An 18,282-nucleotide genomic window follows, 5' to 3' on the forward strand; every position below is an offset into this window, starting at 1 on the left:
ACTTTAAACTATCATCTTATCTTTAAATTTTTTTTATAACCATACAAATATTATGATATATTTAAAATCACAAATTTTTAAAATTCTATTTCTTTTTTAAAACTTCATATCCGATCAAATAGCTTGACGTGAAAAAGCGACCTACATTCTGCATTAAAAAGATGGCCTCTTACTCAATGATTCTATTGTTTATGTACGTAGGTAGAATCCTTGGTTGAGATTGGAAAGTGTAGATGGAAACTACCACCAAGGGGAAAATATGGGGAGTGGGACCAAGCAGGACCACGTGCTGTACCCCCTTAATATTTAACAACCACGCACCCAACCAATCCTAACCAAATTAATCAACCTATAAACTAATTCCACATTCTCAAACCATCTTCACTTCCCTCCCACCTCTCCTTACTATTTATTACAAAAGAAACAGTATTCAGATTTGGATTTGGACTATCACACACTATGCTCATTTGCTAATTTTCACCTACAATTCTTGGTACCATTTATGCTTCATACACCCCCCCCCCACCCAAATCTAATTCAAGAATTCCCTCACTTCCATTTCTTTTCTCTAAAGATTGCAGCTTTTTGCCATTTACCCGGAAAGGTGAATTTTTTCTCAAACTCTGGTAAAATTTAAATGCCAATTTAGTATATTTCTACCTTTTGGGTGTATATTACTTCTTTTCTTAATGTGGGGTTTTAGTTATAGGCTCCATCATACTGAAAAAGAGTCTGAATTTACTGCAAACTGTGAAAGGTGCTATTTTTTTTTCTTTTTTTGAGAATATTAGTTGTTTTGGTCAATTTTTAATGTGTAACTGGACTTCATTGGATAAACAATTGGCTCATTCTGTTCTCAATTCTTGAGTTTTTTTTCTTTTCTTTTGGCTTTCTTTAATGCCAACTGTGAAATGCATCTCAGTGAATTCTGCTGAACTTTAAAGCTGTAATTTGTATCTATTCAACTGTATATGCTTGTTATCTTGGGGGTTTTTACTTTACTTTTATTTTCTTTTGGTTCTCCTTTTGGAAGTATTTTGATCTTTTATTTTCTTCTAATTTTGGCTAACATAAGTTTATGCTTTTGATCCTACGTAAAGTTGTTTTCTTGGAATTTTTGTTATGATCACCATTTGGTTTTGTTTGAAATTGAATTAATAGCTTTTTTTAATTCAGAAATTAGAGTATGCCGTAGGAGATCAAGAAGTACTCTATTAGTTAGTGCTTTGTCTCTTAGCTGTCTTTTGGTTAATTGAGTTGTTTGATGATTGCAAGTAACCAAATGCAGTCCCTTTTGGTTTCAGGCAGTGCAATATGTCAGAATCTCAAAGGAGGCCAGCAGTGATAGGCATAAAAAATGGCGATGGATATATTAATGGTGCGCTTCCACTGAGGTCTCCAATTGCTAGATCGGAAGTTGCTGAGTTCTGTAATACCCTCGGTGGAAAGCAGCCTATTCATAGTATCTTAATTGCAAACAATGGAATGGCTGCGGTCAAGTTTATACGTAGTATTAGGACGTGGGCTTATGAGACATTTGGCACAGAGAAGGCAATATTGTTGGTGGCAATGGCTACACCTGAGGACATGCGAATAAATGCGGAGCACATTAGAATAGCTGATCAGTTTGTAGAAGTTCCTGGTGGGACAAATAACAACAATTATGCCAATGTGCAGCTCATTGTTGAGGTTTGTAAACATCTTTCCTTTTTTAGGACTTCTTTCTTAAGAATTTAGCATTCAAAGCCTGATATACAAGCTGAATTATCCAACTAATTCGTAAAAGTTGCATTAAAAATAACCTTTTAACTGACGTTTCATCAGAAGCCAAATGACATGTTTTTCTGTGCATGTTAGTGTGTCTGTCCGCAGTCTTAAAAACCTGCATGTAGAGGGAACAGGGACTTTATGCCAAAACAATGAAAATTGTGAAGATAATATGATATTTTTTTTTTAACAGATTTGGAGCTGAACATATTTTGGATGCCTTCCATGACATAACAAGTTTGAAAACTGCTGAGACAGTGTTTACTTTCTTTTGTTTAGATGGCGGAGATAACTCATGTTGATGCAGTTTGGCCTGGTTGGGGTCATGCATCAGAAAACCCTGAACTACCCGATGCATTGTGTGCAAAGGGGATCGTATTCCTTGGGCCACCTGCTACATCAATGGCAGCACTTGGGGACAAAGTAGGCTCATCATTGATTGCTCAAGCTGCACAAGTACCAACTCTCCCATGGAGTGGCTCCCACGTAAGTCTTTATGTTGGGGTTTTGCTCCATTTGTTTCATAGTGTCTGTATGCTTGACAATACTTAATCTCCAGGTCAAAATTCCTCCAGAGAGCTGCTTGATCTCTATACCAGATGAAATATATTCCAAAGCATGTGTTTATACAACAGAAGAAGCAATTGCTAGTTGTCAAGATGTAGGTTACCCGGCTATGATTAAAGCATCCTGGGGAGGTGGCGGTAAAGGCATAAGAAAGGTCTGTCCCTTAACAGATGTTACTGCAAGTAGTCTAGCTGCTTATTATTTGATGTTACATTAGCTTATCTAACCAATATTAATGTGATATGTTCTTTCATTAGCATTTCCTTCCCGAATGAAAATGTTGGAAGAGCTCACAAGGTATTCACTCTACCTAATCATTGGGTATTTAGCTATTTCTTGCTCACTTCAGGTTCATAATGATGATGAAGTAAGAGCACTGTTCAAGCAAGTTCAGGGTGAAGTTCCTGGCTCCCCCATATTTATAATGAAAGTTGCTTCCCAGGTTAGACCACTTCCATCTTGTCCGACATTAATGCACTGACTTAGCCTCAGAGAGAAAACCTTTCTGAATAATGGAAGTCCTCTATTTATTATCAATTTTCTTTTTTTAACTAGAGTCGACATCTAGAAGTCCAGTTGCTTTGTGATCAATATGGCAATGTTGCAGCATTGCACAGCCGTGATTGCAGTGTTCAAAGGCGTCACCAAAAGGTTAGTTTATATTTAACTTTTGGCTATTGCTTAGCGATTCATGATGGAGAAAAAGTTACTCATCTTATATTTGCAAATGTGAGACAAACAGAGGAATCTGCATGAGGCAGCCAAGGGTAAACGTAAATTGATTGTTGTCACTAATATGCTCAATATCTTGATATTTAGATTATTGAAGAAGGGCCAATAACAATTGCTTCTCCAGAGACGGTGAAAAAACTTGAGCAGGCTGCTAGAAGACTGGCCAAATCCGTGAATTACGTTGGAGCTGCCACCGTTGAGTACCTTTATAGTATGGATACGGGAGAGTACTACTTCTTAGAACTCAACCCACGGTTACAGGTTGGTTACATTTGCAGTCTGCATCATGCAGGCCCATGCCAAATTTTGTTACTCACCAAGTATAGGCGATCCAAAATAGTTTTGTTTTGCCATTATAGATAGTTATTGTTTCATTGTCTTTAAAGGCCAATGCATCAACGGTTAAAATACATGAAGTAATTTGATGTTGATTGTCACTGTAAAAGCTTCTTTTTTTTTTAATACAATTCATTTTCATTTTGTTCTTGAAATTTGTCAAGAAATATTCTTATATTTTCCACATCTATTAGGTGGAACACCCCGTAACTGAATGGATTGCAGAAATGAATCTGCCAGCAGCCCAAGTTGCTGTCGGAATGGGGATCCCATTGTGGCAAATTCCAGGTTTACTCCCTACCTTGTCACTTTCCTTGGCTTAATATGTTTTGGTTCCTTCACCTCCATTATTTAGTGCTCGTTTGTGATTATATTAGAAATAAGGCGATTCTACGGGATGGAACATGGTGGAGGATATGATGCTTGGAGAAAAACATCAATTGTTGCCACACCGTTTGATTTCGACAAGGCTGAATCAACAAAGCCAAAAGGTCATTGTGTGGCTGTTCGTGTTACAAGTGAGGATCCTGATGATGGTTTTAAGCCTACCAGTGGTAAAGTACAGGTCGGGATTGACAACTACTGAAAAAATTCACTTTCGTTACATAATCTCATGATTTTAGGATGAATCAATGTTAATCTAACGACATCCTGTAGGAGCTGAGTTTTAAAAGCAAGCCGAATGTGTGGGCCTACTTCTCTGTAAAGGTATGTGCTTGTAAAGTAAATGGAAACAAACATTGGAATCTTTGGATTATTGCTGAGCTTAAAGATATTTTTTGCTTGCAGTCTGGTGGAGGCATTCATGAGTTTTCAGATTCTCAGTTTGGTACGTTGAATTTCAATTATGCAGTTGTTTCCTCTTTTTTAGGGGGTGGGGGGATAATAAGTTTATTTCCTCTTCTTTTTGGCAGTCTTGAATTTGTAGTTCAACAAGCAACATAATTTCTTTTCTTTATTCAGTTTTTTTCAAATCAAAATACTTACTAAGACCTACAACATGCAGCGTCAACTAGGCAGTTTATCTTCTTTTCCCACTTTGGCTCCTGGATGGTTATGCTTAACAACTCAAGCTTTTAAAAGAAAACCTTTTGCTTCCTTATACCTAAAAGAAAGAAATTTGCTTATATTATACAACTCTTTTAAGGAAATATTGTGTTATGAAATATGGATTAAGATTGAATGGAAAAGTTCCTTTTGCACTTGTTGCTGTGTGATGCAGTTTTCTCCACATTGTCATATAACGTTTAAAGCCAGTAAGTTTAAGCAACTTTAACTTAAATTAGTTAACACATACATTCTGAAGAACTTGTATCAGCAAGCGTGCATAAATAAGTATCTTTGTAGTTTGTTGTACTAATTATAGAAAACTAAGAAAATAAAATTGCTCATGTGATTGTCAAACTAGTTGTTTACAGTAGAGTACTGCTGTATAACATCAATTAAGCTGGTATCTTTACAGGTGGCCATAAGAGGGCAAATTAAAGATGTCAGACTTTTTTGATAAATCTGAAATCCTTAATATTCAATTTGTGGCTACCTATAGAATTTTGAAATAAATTGCTTCTATTCATGTTTTTCTGCGTGTTTCATTTAGGAGATCCTGACAGAAGGTTTTGGTGATAGATTAATCTCTTTTTTAAACAGGAGATTAATCTTGTCTGTTCTTTGTTTCCTATTTTCCCCAAGTTAACTCCTGTTCTGGCATTTCATGATAATTATGATACCATCTTATCACACCCATGGCTGGAAACTGTTAAAATCTCTCATGAAGATCTTTTCCATGCATCTTCTAGGCATCATGCCTTGACCTTCTGAAACTTATGGGCTTTTAAATCTTCCCACAGGACATATTTTTGCATTTGGAGAATCCAGAGCCCTAGCCATTGCAAACATGGTCCTCGGACTGAAGGAAATTCAGATACGTGGAGAAATTCGCACAAATGTTGATTACACAATTGATCTATTACATGTAGGTGTCTTAGATGCACAACTCTAAGCCTGACTCCTCAGTTTTATTTCTCTTTTATAAAGTTGGACGTTACCGCAGGCCTCTGATTATAGAGAGAACAAAATACACACAGGCTGGTTGGATAGTAGAATTGCTATGAGGGTTAGAGCAGAAAGACCTCCCTGGTATCTTTCTGTGGTTGGAGGAGCTCTTTATGTAAGTTATAAAATTTAGGAGTAGGTCTTTAAATATTTTAATCCTGGACAATTTAATTGCAAACTTAAATGATCATAAAAAAGTACATGCAAATTTAGTGGCTAATATCTTCCTTTTCCTGTTAATCTTTCTGACTCAGAAAGCATCTGCAAGTGGTGCGGCCTTGGTTTCTGAGTATGTTGGTTATCTTGAAAAAGGACAAATCCCGCCCAAGGTATCAGACACAGAATGCTTGTCTCTGTCTGCATTTCCCATTTTGTCTGTATCAACTTCAAAATAACCTGTCAACCTTCTGTGTGCAGCATATTTCTCTTGTGAACTCTCAAGTCTCACTAAATATTGAAGGGAGCAAGTACACTGTAAGTAATGTGTTTTGCTCACTTCATGGCACAAAGCTGTTTCCTGTGGGCCTTGGTTGGTGTTGGTAGATAAGGATAGATGTTGGAAAATTTTGGAAATATCCTTCTATCTCAAGAAGAAAGATTTAGAAAGTTAATTCCATTTCTTCCTTTTTTTATTCTGGCCAAGCTGGATGGTCTGCAACTAACTGGTTTGGTGGTTGTGTCTCTCAGATAAATATGGTGAAGGGAGGGCCAGGAAGCTATAGGTTGAGAATGAACGAATCAGAGATTGAAGCAGAAATACATACTCTGCGTGATGGAGGACTACTGATGCAGGCAATTATAAATCACTCTACAACTTGCTACTGCCATTTTCTAACAAATTGCACCATTGTTTGTAATAGCCTTAGGGGTCGTTTGGTATGAGGTATAAGAAGGTATAAGGGTGATATAAAAATTTAATACTACCTTAATACTCTATTTGGTTTGCAAACCAGGTATAAGTTATACCGGTGTTAATTTTAACATTGGGATAACTTATAGCTTATAGAAGGTGGGGTAATTAGCATCGGTATAACTTATACCTTCTTCTTAGAAATTATGCAATTGTCATTCTTAATACAACATACCAAACAATGAACAAATAACAATCCCAGCATAACTTATCCCAATATAACTTATACTGGCATAAGTTGTACCGGTATAAATCGTATTCCAACCAAACGACCCCTTATTGTTCTATGTTGTATATTACCTTGTAGAAACTATATTGAGAAATCAACTACATCGATTTCCTTTCACTTTTGAAATAGATCTACGTTCTAAGTTCACTTGATCACTGCAGCTGAACGGAAATAGTCATGTTATATATGCTGAGGAGGAAGTGGCTGGAACTCGTCTTCTTATTGACGGAAGGACTTGCTTGCTGCAGGTGCCAATAGATTTTCAGTTTCCAGTATGTCTTTGCTTTTTAAGAACTTGCACCCTCTTATCACATAAAGTTCCTTGCTTTCAGAATGATCATGATCCATCAAAGCTAGCGGCAGAGACACCGTGCAAACTTTTGAGATATTTGATATCTGATGGCAGTCATGTTGATGCTGATACACCTTATGCAGAGGTTGAGGTTATGAAGATGTGCATGCCCCTTCTTTCACCTGCTTCAGGAGTTATCCATTTTAAGATGTCTGATGGTCAAGCAATGCAGGTAACCATATTGTCATATGACCATAGTATTTCTGTCCTTTACAGATTCTAAAAACAAAAATGTAACTTTAATTGTAGGCTGGTGAGCTCATAGCATCTCTTGATTTAGATGACCCTTCAGCTGTTAGAAAAGCAGAGCCTTTTCGTGGAAGTTTTCCGCTTCTGGGACCTCCAACTGCAATATCTGGAAAAGTTCATCAGAGGTGTGCTGCAAGTCAGAATGCAGCAAGGATGATTCTTGCTGGATATGAGCATAATGTTGATGAAGTAAGTAGCATCTTCTTGATGCCATCAATATTAACACCGTACTTCATCAAAAAAAATGTTGATGAAGTAAGTAATCTCATATAATTAATTACATGATGAGGTGCAGAAAACAACTGCTTGTGGAACATGCTTTTCAGCTAAGTAGACATAAATAAATCATTTTTCTCCAAGTGATGAAATGAAACTCTTTTTCTGTCCAGGTGATTCAAAACCTGCTAAGTTGCCTGGATAGTCCTGAGCTTCCCTTCCTGCAGTGGCAAGAGTGCTTAGCAGTGCTGGCAACACGACTTCCTAAGGACCTGAGGAATGAGGTAAAGGACCCTTGATGTTTCTTCCATTGGGGAAAAAGTTGTAGTTTTTTCTAGCTCATAATTTTGCCGTGTACTCTCCTTTCAGTTGGAAGCAAAATATAAGGAGTATGAGGGCATTTTCAGCTTGCAAAATGTTGAATTTCCAGCCAGAATTCTGAGAGGCGTTCTTGAAGTGAGTCTTTTATCATTTTCCTCTTTCTTTGACATAATACCTTGTTATTTTTTATTTATCTGGATACTAGTATTCATTTATATGTGTTTTATCTCTATCTTGGTACAGGCACACTTAAGGTCCTGCTCCGATAAAGAAAGAGGAGCTCAAGAAAGATTAGTTGAACCCTTATTGAGTGTTGTCAAGTCCTACGAGGGTGGAAGAGAGAGTCATGCCCGTGGAATTGTCCACTCCCTTTTTGAAGAGTATCTATCTGTTGAAGAATTGTTCAGTGACAACATCCAGGTCAGTTGCCTATGCAAACAAATTATTTGTTATAATCATCCACACGTGTTTAAGTTTGACAAGCTTCTGACTTGGATGGATGTAGGCTAAACAAAGTTCTTAAAATTTTTTGTCCTAGTTTATTAGTATATCATAAGAGGAAACAATGATGATTCATAATGTAGCAAGTTAATTAAATACTAGAAATTTTAAAGAAGTTCTACATAGCAGACACAATGCCCTAACCTCTTATCACTGAAAATTCCTTGAAGGTTTTTTCCATTTCTTTAATTGAATTTTGTTGTTGTCAAAGTCTAAGCAGAGTATTCTATGGCATAGACCTATAGTAACAGAGTTTTTCCAGATATGAGGACATTTAACATCTGAGGTGATACACAATAACCGCTAACAAGGTGTAGTTAATAGCTGTGGTCCTCATTCTCAATGAAGCAGCTCATTTTGATTAACTGAACAAGGCTTTCAGACACTCGTTTCCATTAGTATAAATACTTAGATATTTTTTACATCTTTTTATGTATTTTGTTTGATTTGTAGCTGTCCTCTTTTTGGTAAATTATCCTAGTAGAAGCCCTTGAGCACATATAGATGATAAAAAAAGGCAACTTATGTTTGCATTTCCAGTACCTTCCTGAAATGAGGCCTGTTTGTTAACTGACTTTTTAGCCTAACGAATGATGTTCAGATTATCTCTCCATTCTCTCTCAGTTAACGATTCAAACTTGTCACTGTTATTACTCAAAGAAATCAGATAAAATCTACAATCACAAAATAGGGAAGGACTCAGATGACCTCATAAATCTGATGTTTTTTGATTCTTCATTGACATTGCGTTCAGTTCTCTTCCCTTCCTTTTTCAGGCTGATGTAATTGAACGCCTCCGACTTCAATACACAAAAGATCTCCTGAAGGTTGTTGACATTGTGCTTTCTCATCAGGTATTTGCAGACTATTCATATTTGTTAATTGTTTTGTTTATTAGTACAAAAGCAAACTATTAATATGACAGGAGTTCCTTTTTCTGGTCCGATTTATGCCGGAAGGTATCATGTATTAATAATGTGTTATTTTCCAGGGTGTTAGGCGTAAAAATAAGCTTATACTTAGTCTGATGGAGCAGTTGGTATATCCAAATCCGGCAGCATACAGGGACAAACTTATCCGTTTTTCAGCACTCAACCATACGAATTATTCTGAGGTTGGTCCTTAAGCTAATTTCTTGAGTTAGATATATTCACACATTAGACAAATATCATGTGCATTGTATTTGACACCTATAAATACGTCTGTCTTGTATTTATCAAGTTATCAATATCTCTTCTTTCCTCTTCTTTGAGGCCACGTTTCTGTCATTTGTATGCTTAACCTGGCAATAGTCATTTATCAAGCTCACTGCCTGGAAGTTCTTCAAGATCAGCATTAGTAACATTTCCTTTGCTGATCTACTCCTTGATTCCTCTTGTCGCGTGGACCTTGTAGACTTGGTACACATTTTCTTGATCACTTCACAATGTTGGTATCAATCAAAGATGGTTCTTATGCCTGCTTGACTATCTAGCCCGACCACCATCCTCAATTGCATTAATTTACTGACCCTTGATAAAGGAAAGAGGAAAACGAAAAGATTAAAGGGAAAGGTCCTCCCTCTGTTTCCACTTTCAGGCACTACTAATACGACTTCTTATGCTCATTTTTTTGGTGACTATTTAAGAACATTGTCTGATTCTTAATAGTTACTGTATTATCAAGTCACCTAGAACTCCTTAAGAGTGATTCCTACGTCTAAATTATTCTCTGCAGTTGGCACTGAAGGCAAGTCAACTTCTAGAGCAAACTAAACTGAGTGAACTACGTTCAAGCATTGCCAGAAGTCTTTCTGAGTTAGAGATGTTCACTGAAGAAGGTGACAATATGGATACACCTAAGCGGAAAAGTGCCATCAACGAAAGAATGGAAGTTCTAGTAAGTGCTCCGTTAGCTGTCGAAGATGCACTTGTAGGTCTTTTTGATCACAGTGATCACACCCTTCAGAGGAGGGTTGTGGAGACTTATGTTCGAAGACTATATCAGGTACTGTGTTTCTGCTTTTTAAGGTTTTACTTGTCTTGCTTTGCCTATTTTTGTCAGATATATATGATTTTAAATCTAACTTTTGATAACTATTCCAGCCCTACCTTGTTAAGGAGAGTGTGAGGATGCAGTGGCACAGATCTGGGCTAATAGCTACATGGGAGTTCTTAGAAGAACATGTGGAGAGAAAGAATGGGTCTGAAGACAATAAGATGGATAAACCATTAGTTGAAAAACGCAGCGAAAGAAAATGGGGAGCCATGGTAATAATCAAATCTCTCCAACTCTTGCCGTCAGTATTAACTGCTGCATTGAGGGAAACAGCACACAACTTGCACAAAGAGATGTCAAATGGATCGGTTCGACCAACCAATCATGGCAACATGCTGCATATTGCATTGGTGGGCATCAACAATCAAATGAGTTTGCTTCAGGATAGGTATCACAAGTGTCCTTTGAATCCACTCTAAACTGCTACTTTGGATGTTATGTAGATGTAGGTAAATCAAAGACTACAGAAATATCTGTTTAAATCTGTTGTTAAACTTGAGATAGGGTTGCAATAATTTCAGCATCCTTACTTAGCAGATGATCAAACTAGATGAATGCAGCACTTCTCCTTAATCTTGGATTAGCTGCACTAGTAAATAGAAAAAGTAAGTATTGGCCTTAACCTGGATGATATAAGAGAGAAGCAAGTTTCTCACAGTAATTTCATACATCTTCATATGTGGCATGCTAAATCTCTTGCTTGTGCATCTGATCCACTGATTTGCTAGAAACCAGAGTAACATGTATTTATTTTCTTGCTTATCATTGGTATACACTACTGCAGTGGCGATGAAGATCAGGCTCAAGAAAGGATCAACAAGTTAGCTAAAATATTAAGAGAGAAAGATGTGAGCACCAGCCTTAAAAGTGCAGGTGTTGGGGTTATCAGCTGCATCATACAGAGAGATGAAGGCCGAGGTCCAATGAGGCACTCCTTTCACTGGTCACTTGTGAAGCTGTATTATGAGGAGGAGCCTCTGTTGCGTCATCTGGAGCCTCCGCTATCCATTTACCTTGAATTGGTCTATATTCTGCAACTCTTTTTCATGCTTCTTGTACACTTTTATTATTATCCTTTTGGTTCTAAGAGCTAATTTACGTTCATAATCTCCCAACAATACAGGACAAGCTTAAGGGCTATGATAATATAAAGTACACTCCATCCCGGGACCGTCAATGGCATCTTTATTCTGTTGTAGACAAGCCACGTCCAATCCGGAGAATGTTTCTCAGAACACTTGTAAGACAACCCACATCAGATGAAGGTCTACTAGCATATCAAGGATTGTATCGGGGAACCGCTCCATCTCCTTTGGCTTTGTCTTTTACTTCAAGGAGCATCTTGAGGTCCTTAACATCTGCCCTGGAGGAGCTTGAACTTAATCTCCATAGCACAACGTTAAAATCTGACCATGCTCATATGTACTTGTACATTTTGCGCGAGCAACAGATAGATGATCTATTTCCCTATCATAAGTAAGAAATTTTAAGGAGTTCTGCTTGCTATTTAGGTAAAAAATTGGCATGCTAAGCTAATTGTTTTTTCCCCCATAAATCCACTACAGGAGGGCAGACCTAAACAATGAGCACGAAGAAGGTGCTGTTCAGAAACTCTTGAAAGAGTTGGCTTGTGAAATTAATACATCTGTCGGTGTTAGGATGCATAGGTTAGGTGTATGTGAGTGGGAAGTGAAACTCTGGATATCATCTGCAGGAGAAGCCAATGGTGCTTGGAGGGTTGTGGTTGCAAATGTGACAGGGCACACCTGCATTGTGCATGTAAGTGTCTTTTAGTAACTAATTTGGAATTTATCTGATAACTATCTGCTTGTGGTGTTTATGCACAACTTGAAAAAACATCAGTCCATAGTTTGGGCTTGGATTGGAAACGATTACTTTCTTTTATTGGCTGATCTTTCCATATGCTTTCCAGGAGTATTTTAGCTCTATCAGAGATTTTTTTGCCAGTATAAAATATAAAGAACTTCTAGTACTCTATATTTTAATCTCATTTTGGCCTTGTATAAATATAAATGAAAAAACATAGTCACTGAGCATTCATATAGCCGCTCCCTAACTTGTTTAAAACTGAGGTTTAATTGTTGTATATTCTTTTGGTATAGGGATCGAAGTTACTATGACTATGATGGAAACTGTGTACATTCTGTATTAGTGCCAAGGGACTCACATATCTTGTTCCGTTCTATTGGGTTAAACCATGGTCTTAACCTATAATTTTTATATGATGAAAGTGTCATGACTTTTATTCTCTCGCCATGTATTGTGTTCATGAAACACTTTGATTTAAGATTGACATCATAGTATTGGTAATTCAACTCTCAGATCTATCGGGAAGTTGAGAATGTGTCTGAACATAGAGCTGTCTATCATTCAGCCTCCCGGGATGGTCCTTTACATGGTGTACCTGTTACTGCACCTTATCCACCATTAGGGGTGCTTGACCAGAAACGGCTTTTGGCCCGGAAGAGTAACACCACTTACTGCTACGATTTCCCACTGGTAAACATCAAACTAAAGTAGTCATTTATATTGGGTATTATCATCTGGATTAGTATCAACCTTTTGTAAACAACCCTTGTGCAGGCCTTTGAAGCCGCGTTGGAGAAGTCTTGGGCCACTGAGGCTCCACTAATAGAGAGGCCTAAGGGTAAGATCCTCTTGAAAGCCACAGAGTTAGCTTTTCCTGACCAAAAAGGTAGTTGGGGTACTCTTCTTGTCCCTGTGGAGCGTCAGCCTGGCCACAATGACGTCGGTATGGTGGCATGGGCTATAGAAATGTCTACTCCTGAGTTCCCAACAGGAAGGAAAATTATTATTGTAGCAAATGACGTGACTTTCAGAAATGGATCTTTTGGTCCAAGAGAGGATGCGTTTTTCCAAGCTATGACTGATGTTGCTTGCACCCAGAAGTTGCCACTTATTTATTTGGCAGCAAATTCAGGGGCTCGTATTGGTGCTGCAGAGGAGGTCAAATCTTGCTTTAGAGTTGGGTGGTCAGATGAATTGAGCCCTGAGCGGGGTTTTCAGTATGTTTACTTGACTCCTGAGGATCATGAACGAATGAAATCTTCTGTCATTGCTCATGAACTGAAGTTGTCAGATGGAGAGATCCGATGGGTTATAGATACTATAATAGGAAAAGAGGATGGCCTCGGAGTTGAGAACTTAAGTGGTAGTGGAGCCATTGCCAGTGCATATTCGCGGGCATACCATGAAACATTTACCTTGACATACGTAACCGGCAGAACTGTGGGCATAGGTGCTTATCTTGCTCGTCTTGGCATGCGGTGTATACAGAGGCTCGATCAGCCTATAATTCTGACTGGTTATTCTGCACTTAACAAACTTTTGGGTCGGGAAGTCTACAGCTCGCACATGCAACTTGGTGGACCTAAAATCATGGCAACTAATGGTGTTGTTCATCTGACTGTCTCAGATGACCTTGAGGGGGTATCTGCGATCTTGAAGTGGTTGAGCTTTGTACCCCCATACTGTGGTGGTCCACTTCCTATTTTGACCCCCTTGGATCCTCCAGAGAGACCTATTGAGTATTTCCCTGAGACGACATGCGATCCAAGAGCAGCTATCTCTGGCTTAACAGATCCAAGTGGAAAGTGGTTAGGTGGCGTTTTCGACAGGGATAGCTTCGTTGAGACACTGGAAGGCTGGGCAAGGACTGTTGTAACAGGACGGGCAAAACTTGGAGGAATCCCTGTAGGAATAGTTGCTGTTGAGACCCAAACTATGATGCAAGTAATCCCTGCCGATCCTGGACAGCTTGATTCTCATGAAAGGGTTGTCCCTCAGGCAGGGCAAGTATGGTTTCCTGACTCCGCAACGAAGACGGCTCAAGCACTGATGGATTTCAATAGGGAGGAGCTACCTCTTTTCATTCTTGCCAACTGGAGGGGATTTTCAGGTGGACAAAGGGACCTTTTTGAAGGTATCCTCCAAGCTGGATCAACCATTGTTGAGAACCTTCGAACATACAAACAGCCTGTTTTTGTGTACATTCCTATGATGGGCGAGCTCCGTGGTGGGGCATGGGTTGTTGTGGATAGTAAGATCAATTCAGACCATATTGAAATGTATGCTGAACGAACAGCTAGAGGAAATGTCCTTGAGCCTGAAGGTATGATTGAGATCAAATTCCGGACAAAAGAATTGCTTGAGTGCATGGGTAGGCTTGACCAACAGCTTATCAATCTCAAGTCAAGGCTTCAGGAAGCTAGGACTGCTGGGGTATATGCTACGATTGAAACCGTACATCAGCAAATAAAAACACGCGAGAAGCAGCTTTTGCCAGTATACACTCAAATAGCAACAAAGTTTGCGGAACTGCACGATACTTCATTTAGAATGGCTGCAAAGGGGGTAGTCAGGGAAGTGGTAAATTGGGAAAGTTCTCGTTCTTTCTTCTACAGGCGATTGCTCAGAAGGGTTGAGGAGGAGACGCTGATCAAAACTGTGAGGGATGCTGCCGGTGACCAGCTTTCTTACAAATCTGCGATGGATATGGTGAAAAGGTGGTTTCTGGATTCAAAAGAAAGCAGAGAAGATGCTTGGGCAGATGACGAAGCTTTCTTCTCATGGAAGAACGACCCTAATAACTACGAGGAAAGCCTACAACAGTTGCGAGTCCAAAAGGTGTTACTTCACCTATCCAAGATTGGTGATTCAACATTGGATTTACGTGCTCTACCACAGGGTCTTGTTGCTCTCCTACAAAAGGTTAGCTATCAGATTCCTGCTTCGTAGCTGGGACTTCAGTGTGCTGTCATCCTTCCATTTTTTTTTTTTTTTGAAGGTTTTTAAAGAAACTGACGTATTGGTCTCAAATGCAGGTTGAGCCAGCAACTAGAGAGCAGTTGATCAATGATCTGAGAAAGGTGCTTAATTAATCAACGAGCCCGCAGCTCGATGCCACTTGTTCCTGCTCCATGGACCATATGTGCTGAACCTGAAATCTGCTAAGGCAGCCAGCAGTCGACTTATACTATGAAGTGATGGTTCTCTAATGAATAATATGCTTTCAACGAAGCGCTGGAGATGCTTTGCAGGTCATTGGTTCAATTTTGTGTAGTAGAATGTAGGTAGTAGAATCCTTAAGAGAGATGTAGGTTACAGCATTCAATTGTTTGAGCTAAAAGATGCACGGCCTAGCAGGTTCCTTACTGAAATTCCTGCAAGCCTGATTATCATATGATGTATATCTTGATTGCTCCCTTTGTATAAGAATCAGTTAGCAGAATGTCCAAATAAAATATGAGGCTTCTGTAAGTCATGCTTGAATGTAGTTGCTGTTCAAATGGTTAGCAATTGATCTTGCGAGCAGTTTCCTGGTTTACATATGTCATTACCCACATTCCTCCGAAAATTCTTTATCCTGTTAATTAATGTATCGAGTAATAGCCTGTTTGGCCAAGCTTCAAAAAACTCAGTTTATTTTGAGAAATATTTTTCTTAAAAGTACTTTTTTGGTAATTGACCTTTTTTTTGGGTATTAATCACCAAAGAGAATCTGTACAAAACCATAGCCATGCTAACGCAGCTGGCTATCTAATAGGAGAAAACAAAAATACTAGCTAGACAATCAAAACAAATCAACAAATCTGTCTACGCTAATTTCTATTTGTCAATCATGAACTGTTGTACTAAATTCCTAGCTCAAGCAGTTGTCCGCGGACGTCTGCAGGACTACCTCGGGTCGCCTGTTGGACTGAAGGCAGCAACTTTACTGTAGCCCAAACGCTCCGGTACCAGTATCTACACACAGTGCAGAGTGTAGTATCAGCACAACCGACCCCATGTGTTGGTAAGTGTCTAACCTAACCTCGACGAAGTAGTGACGAGGCTAGGACCAGACTACCAAATAAACCTGTGCAGATAAATCATATACAGCGAAAAATAAAAGCAGATATTCACAATTAAAGATGGGGTGGGGAAAGCATGCTACGGGGAGTATCAGATAACAAAAAAAATACCAAAGAGGAATGTAAAGAAACTAGAATTTAATTGTCAACAGTAATGAGGAAAACAAACACAATATTCATTTTCATTTCTTTCTTGTTGCAGGCGTACAACCCGATCCCATTCCATATATCTCGTTGCAGGCGTGCAACCCGCTCCCATTTCATATATCTTGTTGCAGGCGTGCAATCCGCTCCCATTTCACATATCTTGTTGCAGGTGTGCAACCCGATCCCATTTCAAATATTTCCGTGGCGGCGTGCCACCCGCTCCCATTTCATATATCTTGTTGCAGGCATGCAACCCGATCCCATTTACAAATCAACATCAATCACAAAAGAATCCCAGTAAGGGAACAAAAGTATAACAACAGTATCCCGGCAAGGGAGACAATATCGTAAACAATAACATCCCGACAAGGGAGACAATATCATAAACAATAACTTCCCGGCAAGGGAGACAATATCGTAAACAATAACATCCGGGCAAGGGAACCAACAATGATAATCAACATATTAAGCATGAATAAATCTCAACGGAGTCACAACAATTACAACATTAGACCCACGGACATTCTTGACACCGACGTATAGATACTCGTCACCATGCCTATACATCGTACTCCACAATTAACACATAGCAATTAAGATACAACTCATAATCCCTCAAGCTAAGGTTAGACCAAACACTTACCTCAAACTTCCACGGCCAACTCAAGCCTCAAACACCATTTTTCCTTTAGAATTCGCCTCCAAATTACTTGTATCTAGCCCAAATTAATTTAACAACATCAATAAATGCTAAAGAATTCATACCCAATGCTTAATTATAGGTTTTCTATCATTTTTTCCAAAAATTCAAAAATCGACCCCGGGCCTGCTTGGTTGAAACTCGAGGTTCGGACCAAAACCCAATCACCCATTCACCCACGAGCCCAAATATGCAATTAGTTTCGAAATCCGACCCTTAAATGAGGTCTAAATCCCAATTAATCAAACAGCCCTAACTCTACCAAAATTCCTAATTTCTACCATAAAAACCCTAGATTTTTGAATGAAGATTGATGAAATGCAATGGGAAATCGAAAGAAATGGTTTAGAATCATATACCAATGCTTTGGGGAAGAGCTTGTTCTTTGAAAATCGTCTCAATGCTCTCTAGTTTTGAAAATATGAAATTATGGACTCAATCCCGATTTTGCTACCGTTTTTAATTCACTTGACATGCCTTCTTCGCATTCGCAAAGGGTCAGGCCCAGTTGCCTTCGCGTTCGCGTTTAGTGGCTTGTGTTCGCGGAGCTTTAGCCCCTCAAACCTTCGTGTTCGCGGGCCAGTGGCCGCGTGTCGCGCCCCTTTTTTTCTCGCGAAATCAGGTTTATGACATTCGAGAGGACAACTCGTTCCCTTTTGGGAATTGTGTTTGGATTGAAAAGTCGTCACCTAATGATTAAAGTGTATTAGGACACTAAGAAGGATTTTGATTTAGAAAACCAGAGATTGGGTAAGGGCTAGAAATTATTTTGAGGGGAAGGTGTTAGGAACCTCTCGAGATCCACTAGTGTGGTTCCCGGCCATGCTACAATTGTGACTTTAAGTGCGAACAACAAATAGACACGTAAGGGTTTCCAATACAAAGAGGGTTTTCACATAATGGTTGCAAGTAGTTGAAGTTGAGAGAAAATAGAGAAAAGCTGAAGTTGAAGTAGTTAAAAGAGTTCTGAAAATAAAGCAAACAAGTAAGAAAAAAAGAGGGGGGTCCTAAGTTTACAAATAATATGGATCACATAAATGCAATACCCGGTAATCACTCCTCAGAAGAGGGGTTACACGTGGTATTAACACACTGGTCATCATATCCATATCTATCCTTTCCCACCCCGTTAAGGTATTAAAGCGCGGAATGGTTTCGTTACTTATTGCATGCTATTACCCGCCCCGATCCTATCAGTCCCGGAGGCATTTGGGACTACTAGTCCTAAAGGGAAGAGAGATTTGGGCTTTTGGGTTTAAAAGGACAAAATCT

At 38.9% G+C, this 18,282-nt stretch overlaps 1 protein-coding gene across 5 annotated transcripts; it reads left to right on the top strand.

Moving 5' to 3' along the window:
* The first annotated feature begins 357 nt into the window (after positions 1 to 357).
* LOC104245666 (acetyl-CoA carboxylase 1-like) lies at positions 358 to 15,605 on the top strand. 5 transcript variants are annotated; one of them, XM_070172222.1, is made up of 32 exons: positions 358 to 626; positions 1,305 to 1,689; positions 2,047 to 2,253; positions 2,327 to 2,488; positions 2,684 to 2,776; positions 2,890 to 2,985; positions 3,154 to 3,327; positions 3,597 to 3,690; positions 3,780 to 3,967; positions 4,060 to 4,110; positions 4,192 to 4,231; positions 5,250 to 5,374; positions 5,453 to 5,569; positions 5,709 to 5,783; positions 5,872 to 5,928; positions 6,142 to 6,246; positions 6,755 to 6,841; positions 6,926 to 7,117; positions 7,195 to 7,383; positions 7,584 to 7,694; positions 7,780 to 7,866; positions 7,975 to 8,151; positions 9,009 to 9,086; positions 9,224 to 9,346; positions 9,949 to 10,218; positions 10,317 to 10,657; positions 11,054 to 11,291; positions 11,393 to 11,745; positions 11,835 to 12,048; positions 12,613 to 12,789; positions 12,874 to 15,021; positions 15,135 to 15,605. In XM_070172222.1, the coding sequence occupies exons 2-32, from the start codon at positions 1,315 to 1,317 to the stop codon at positions 15,189 to 15,191; spliced, it is 6,801 nt and encodes a 2,266-aa protein (XP_070028323.1). In that variant the 5' UTR covers positions 358 to 626; positions 1,305 to 1,314; the 3' UTR covers positions 15,192 to 15,605. The 5 variants fall into 5 exon arrangements, with proteins under 5 accessions (XP_070028323.1, XP_009799610.1, XP_009799609.1 ...); XM_009801308.2 differs by having other exon boundaries at positions 358 to 604; XM_009801307.2 differs by lacking the exon at positions 358 to 626 and adding an exon at positions 675 to 757.
* Positions 15,606 to 18,282: the final 2,677 nt, after the last annotated feature.

This window comes from Nicotiana sylvestris, chromosome 4 (assembly GCF_000393655.2).
Source record: "Nicotiana sylvestris chromosome 4, ASM39365v2, whole genome shotgun sequence".
Lineage (NCBI taxonomy): Eukaryota > Viridiplantae > Streptophyta > Magnoliopsida > Solanales > Solanaceae > Nicotiana > Nicotiana sylvestris.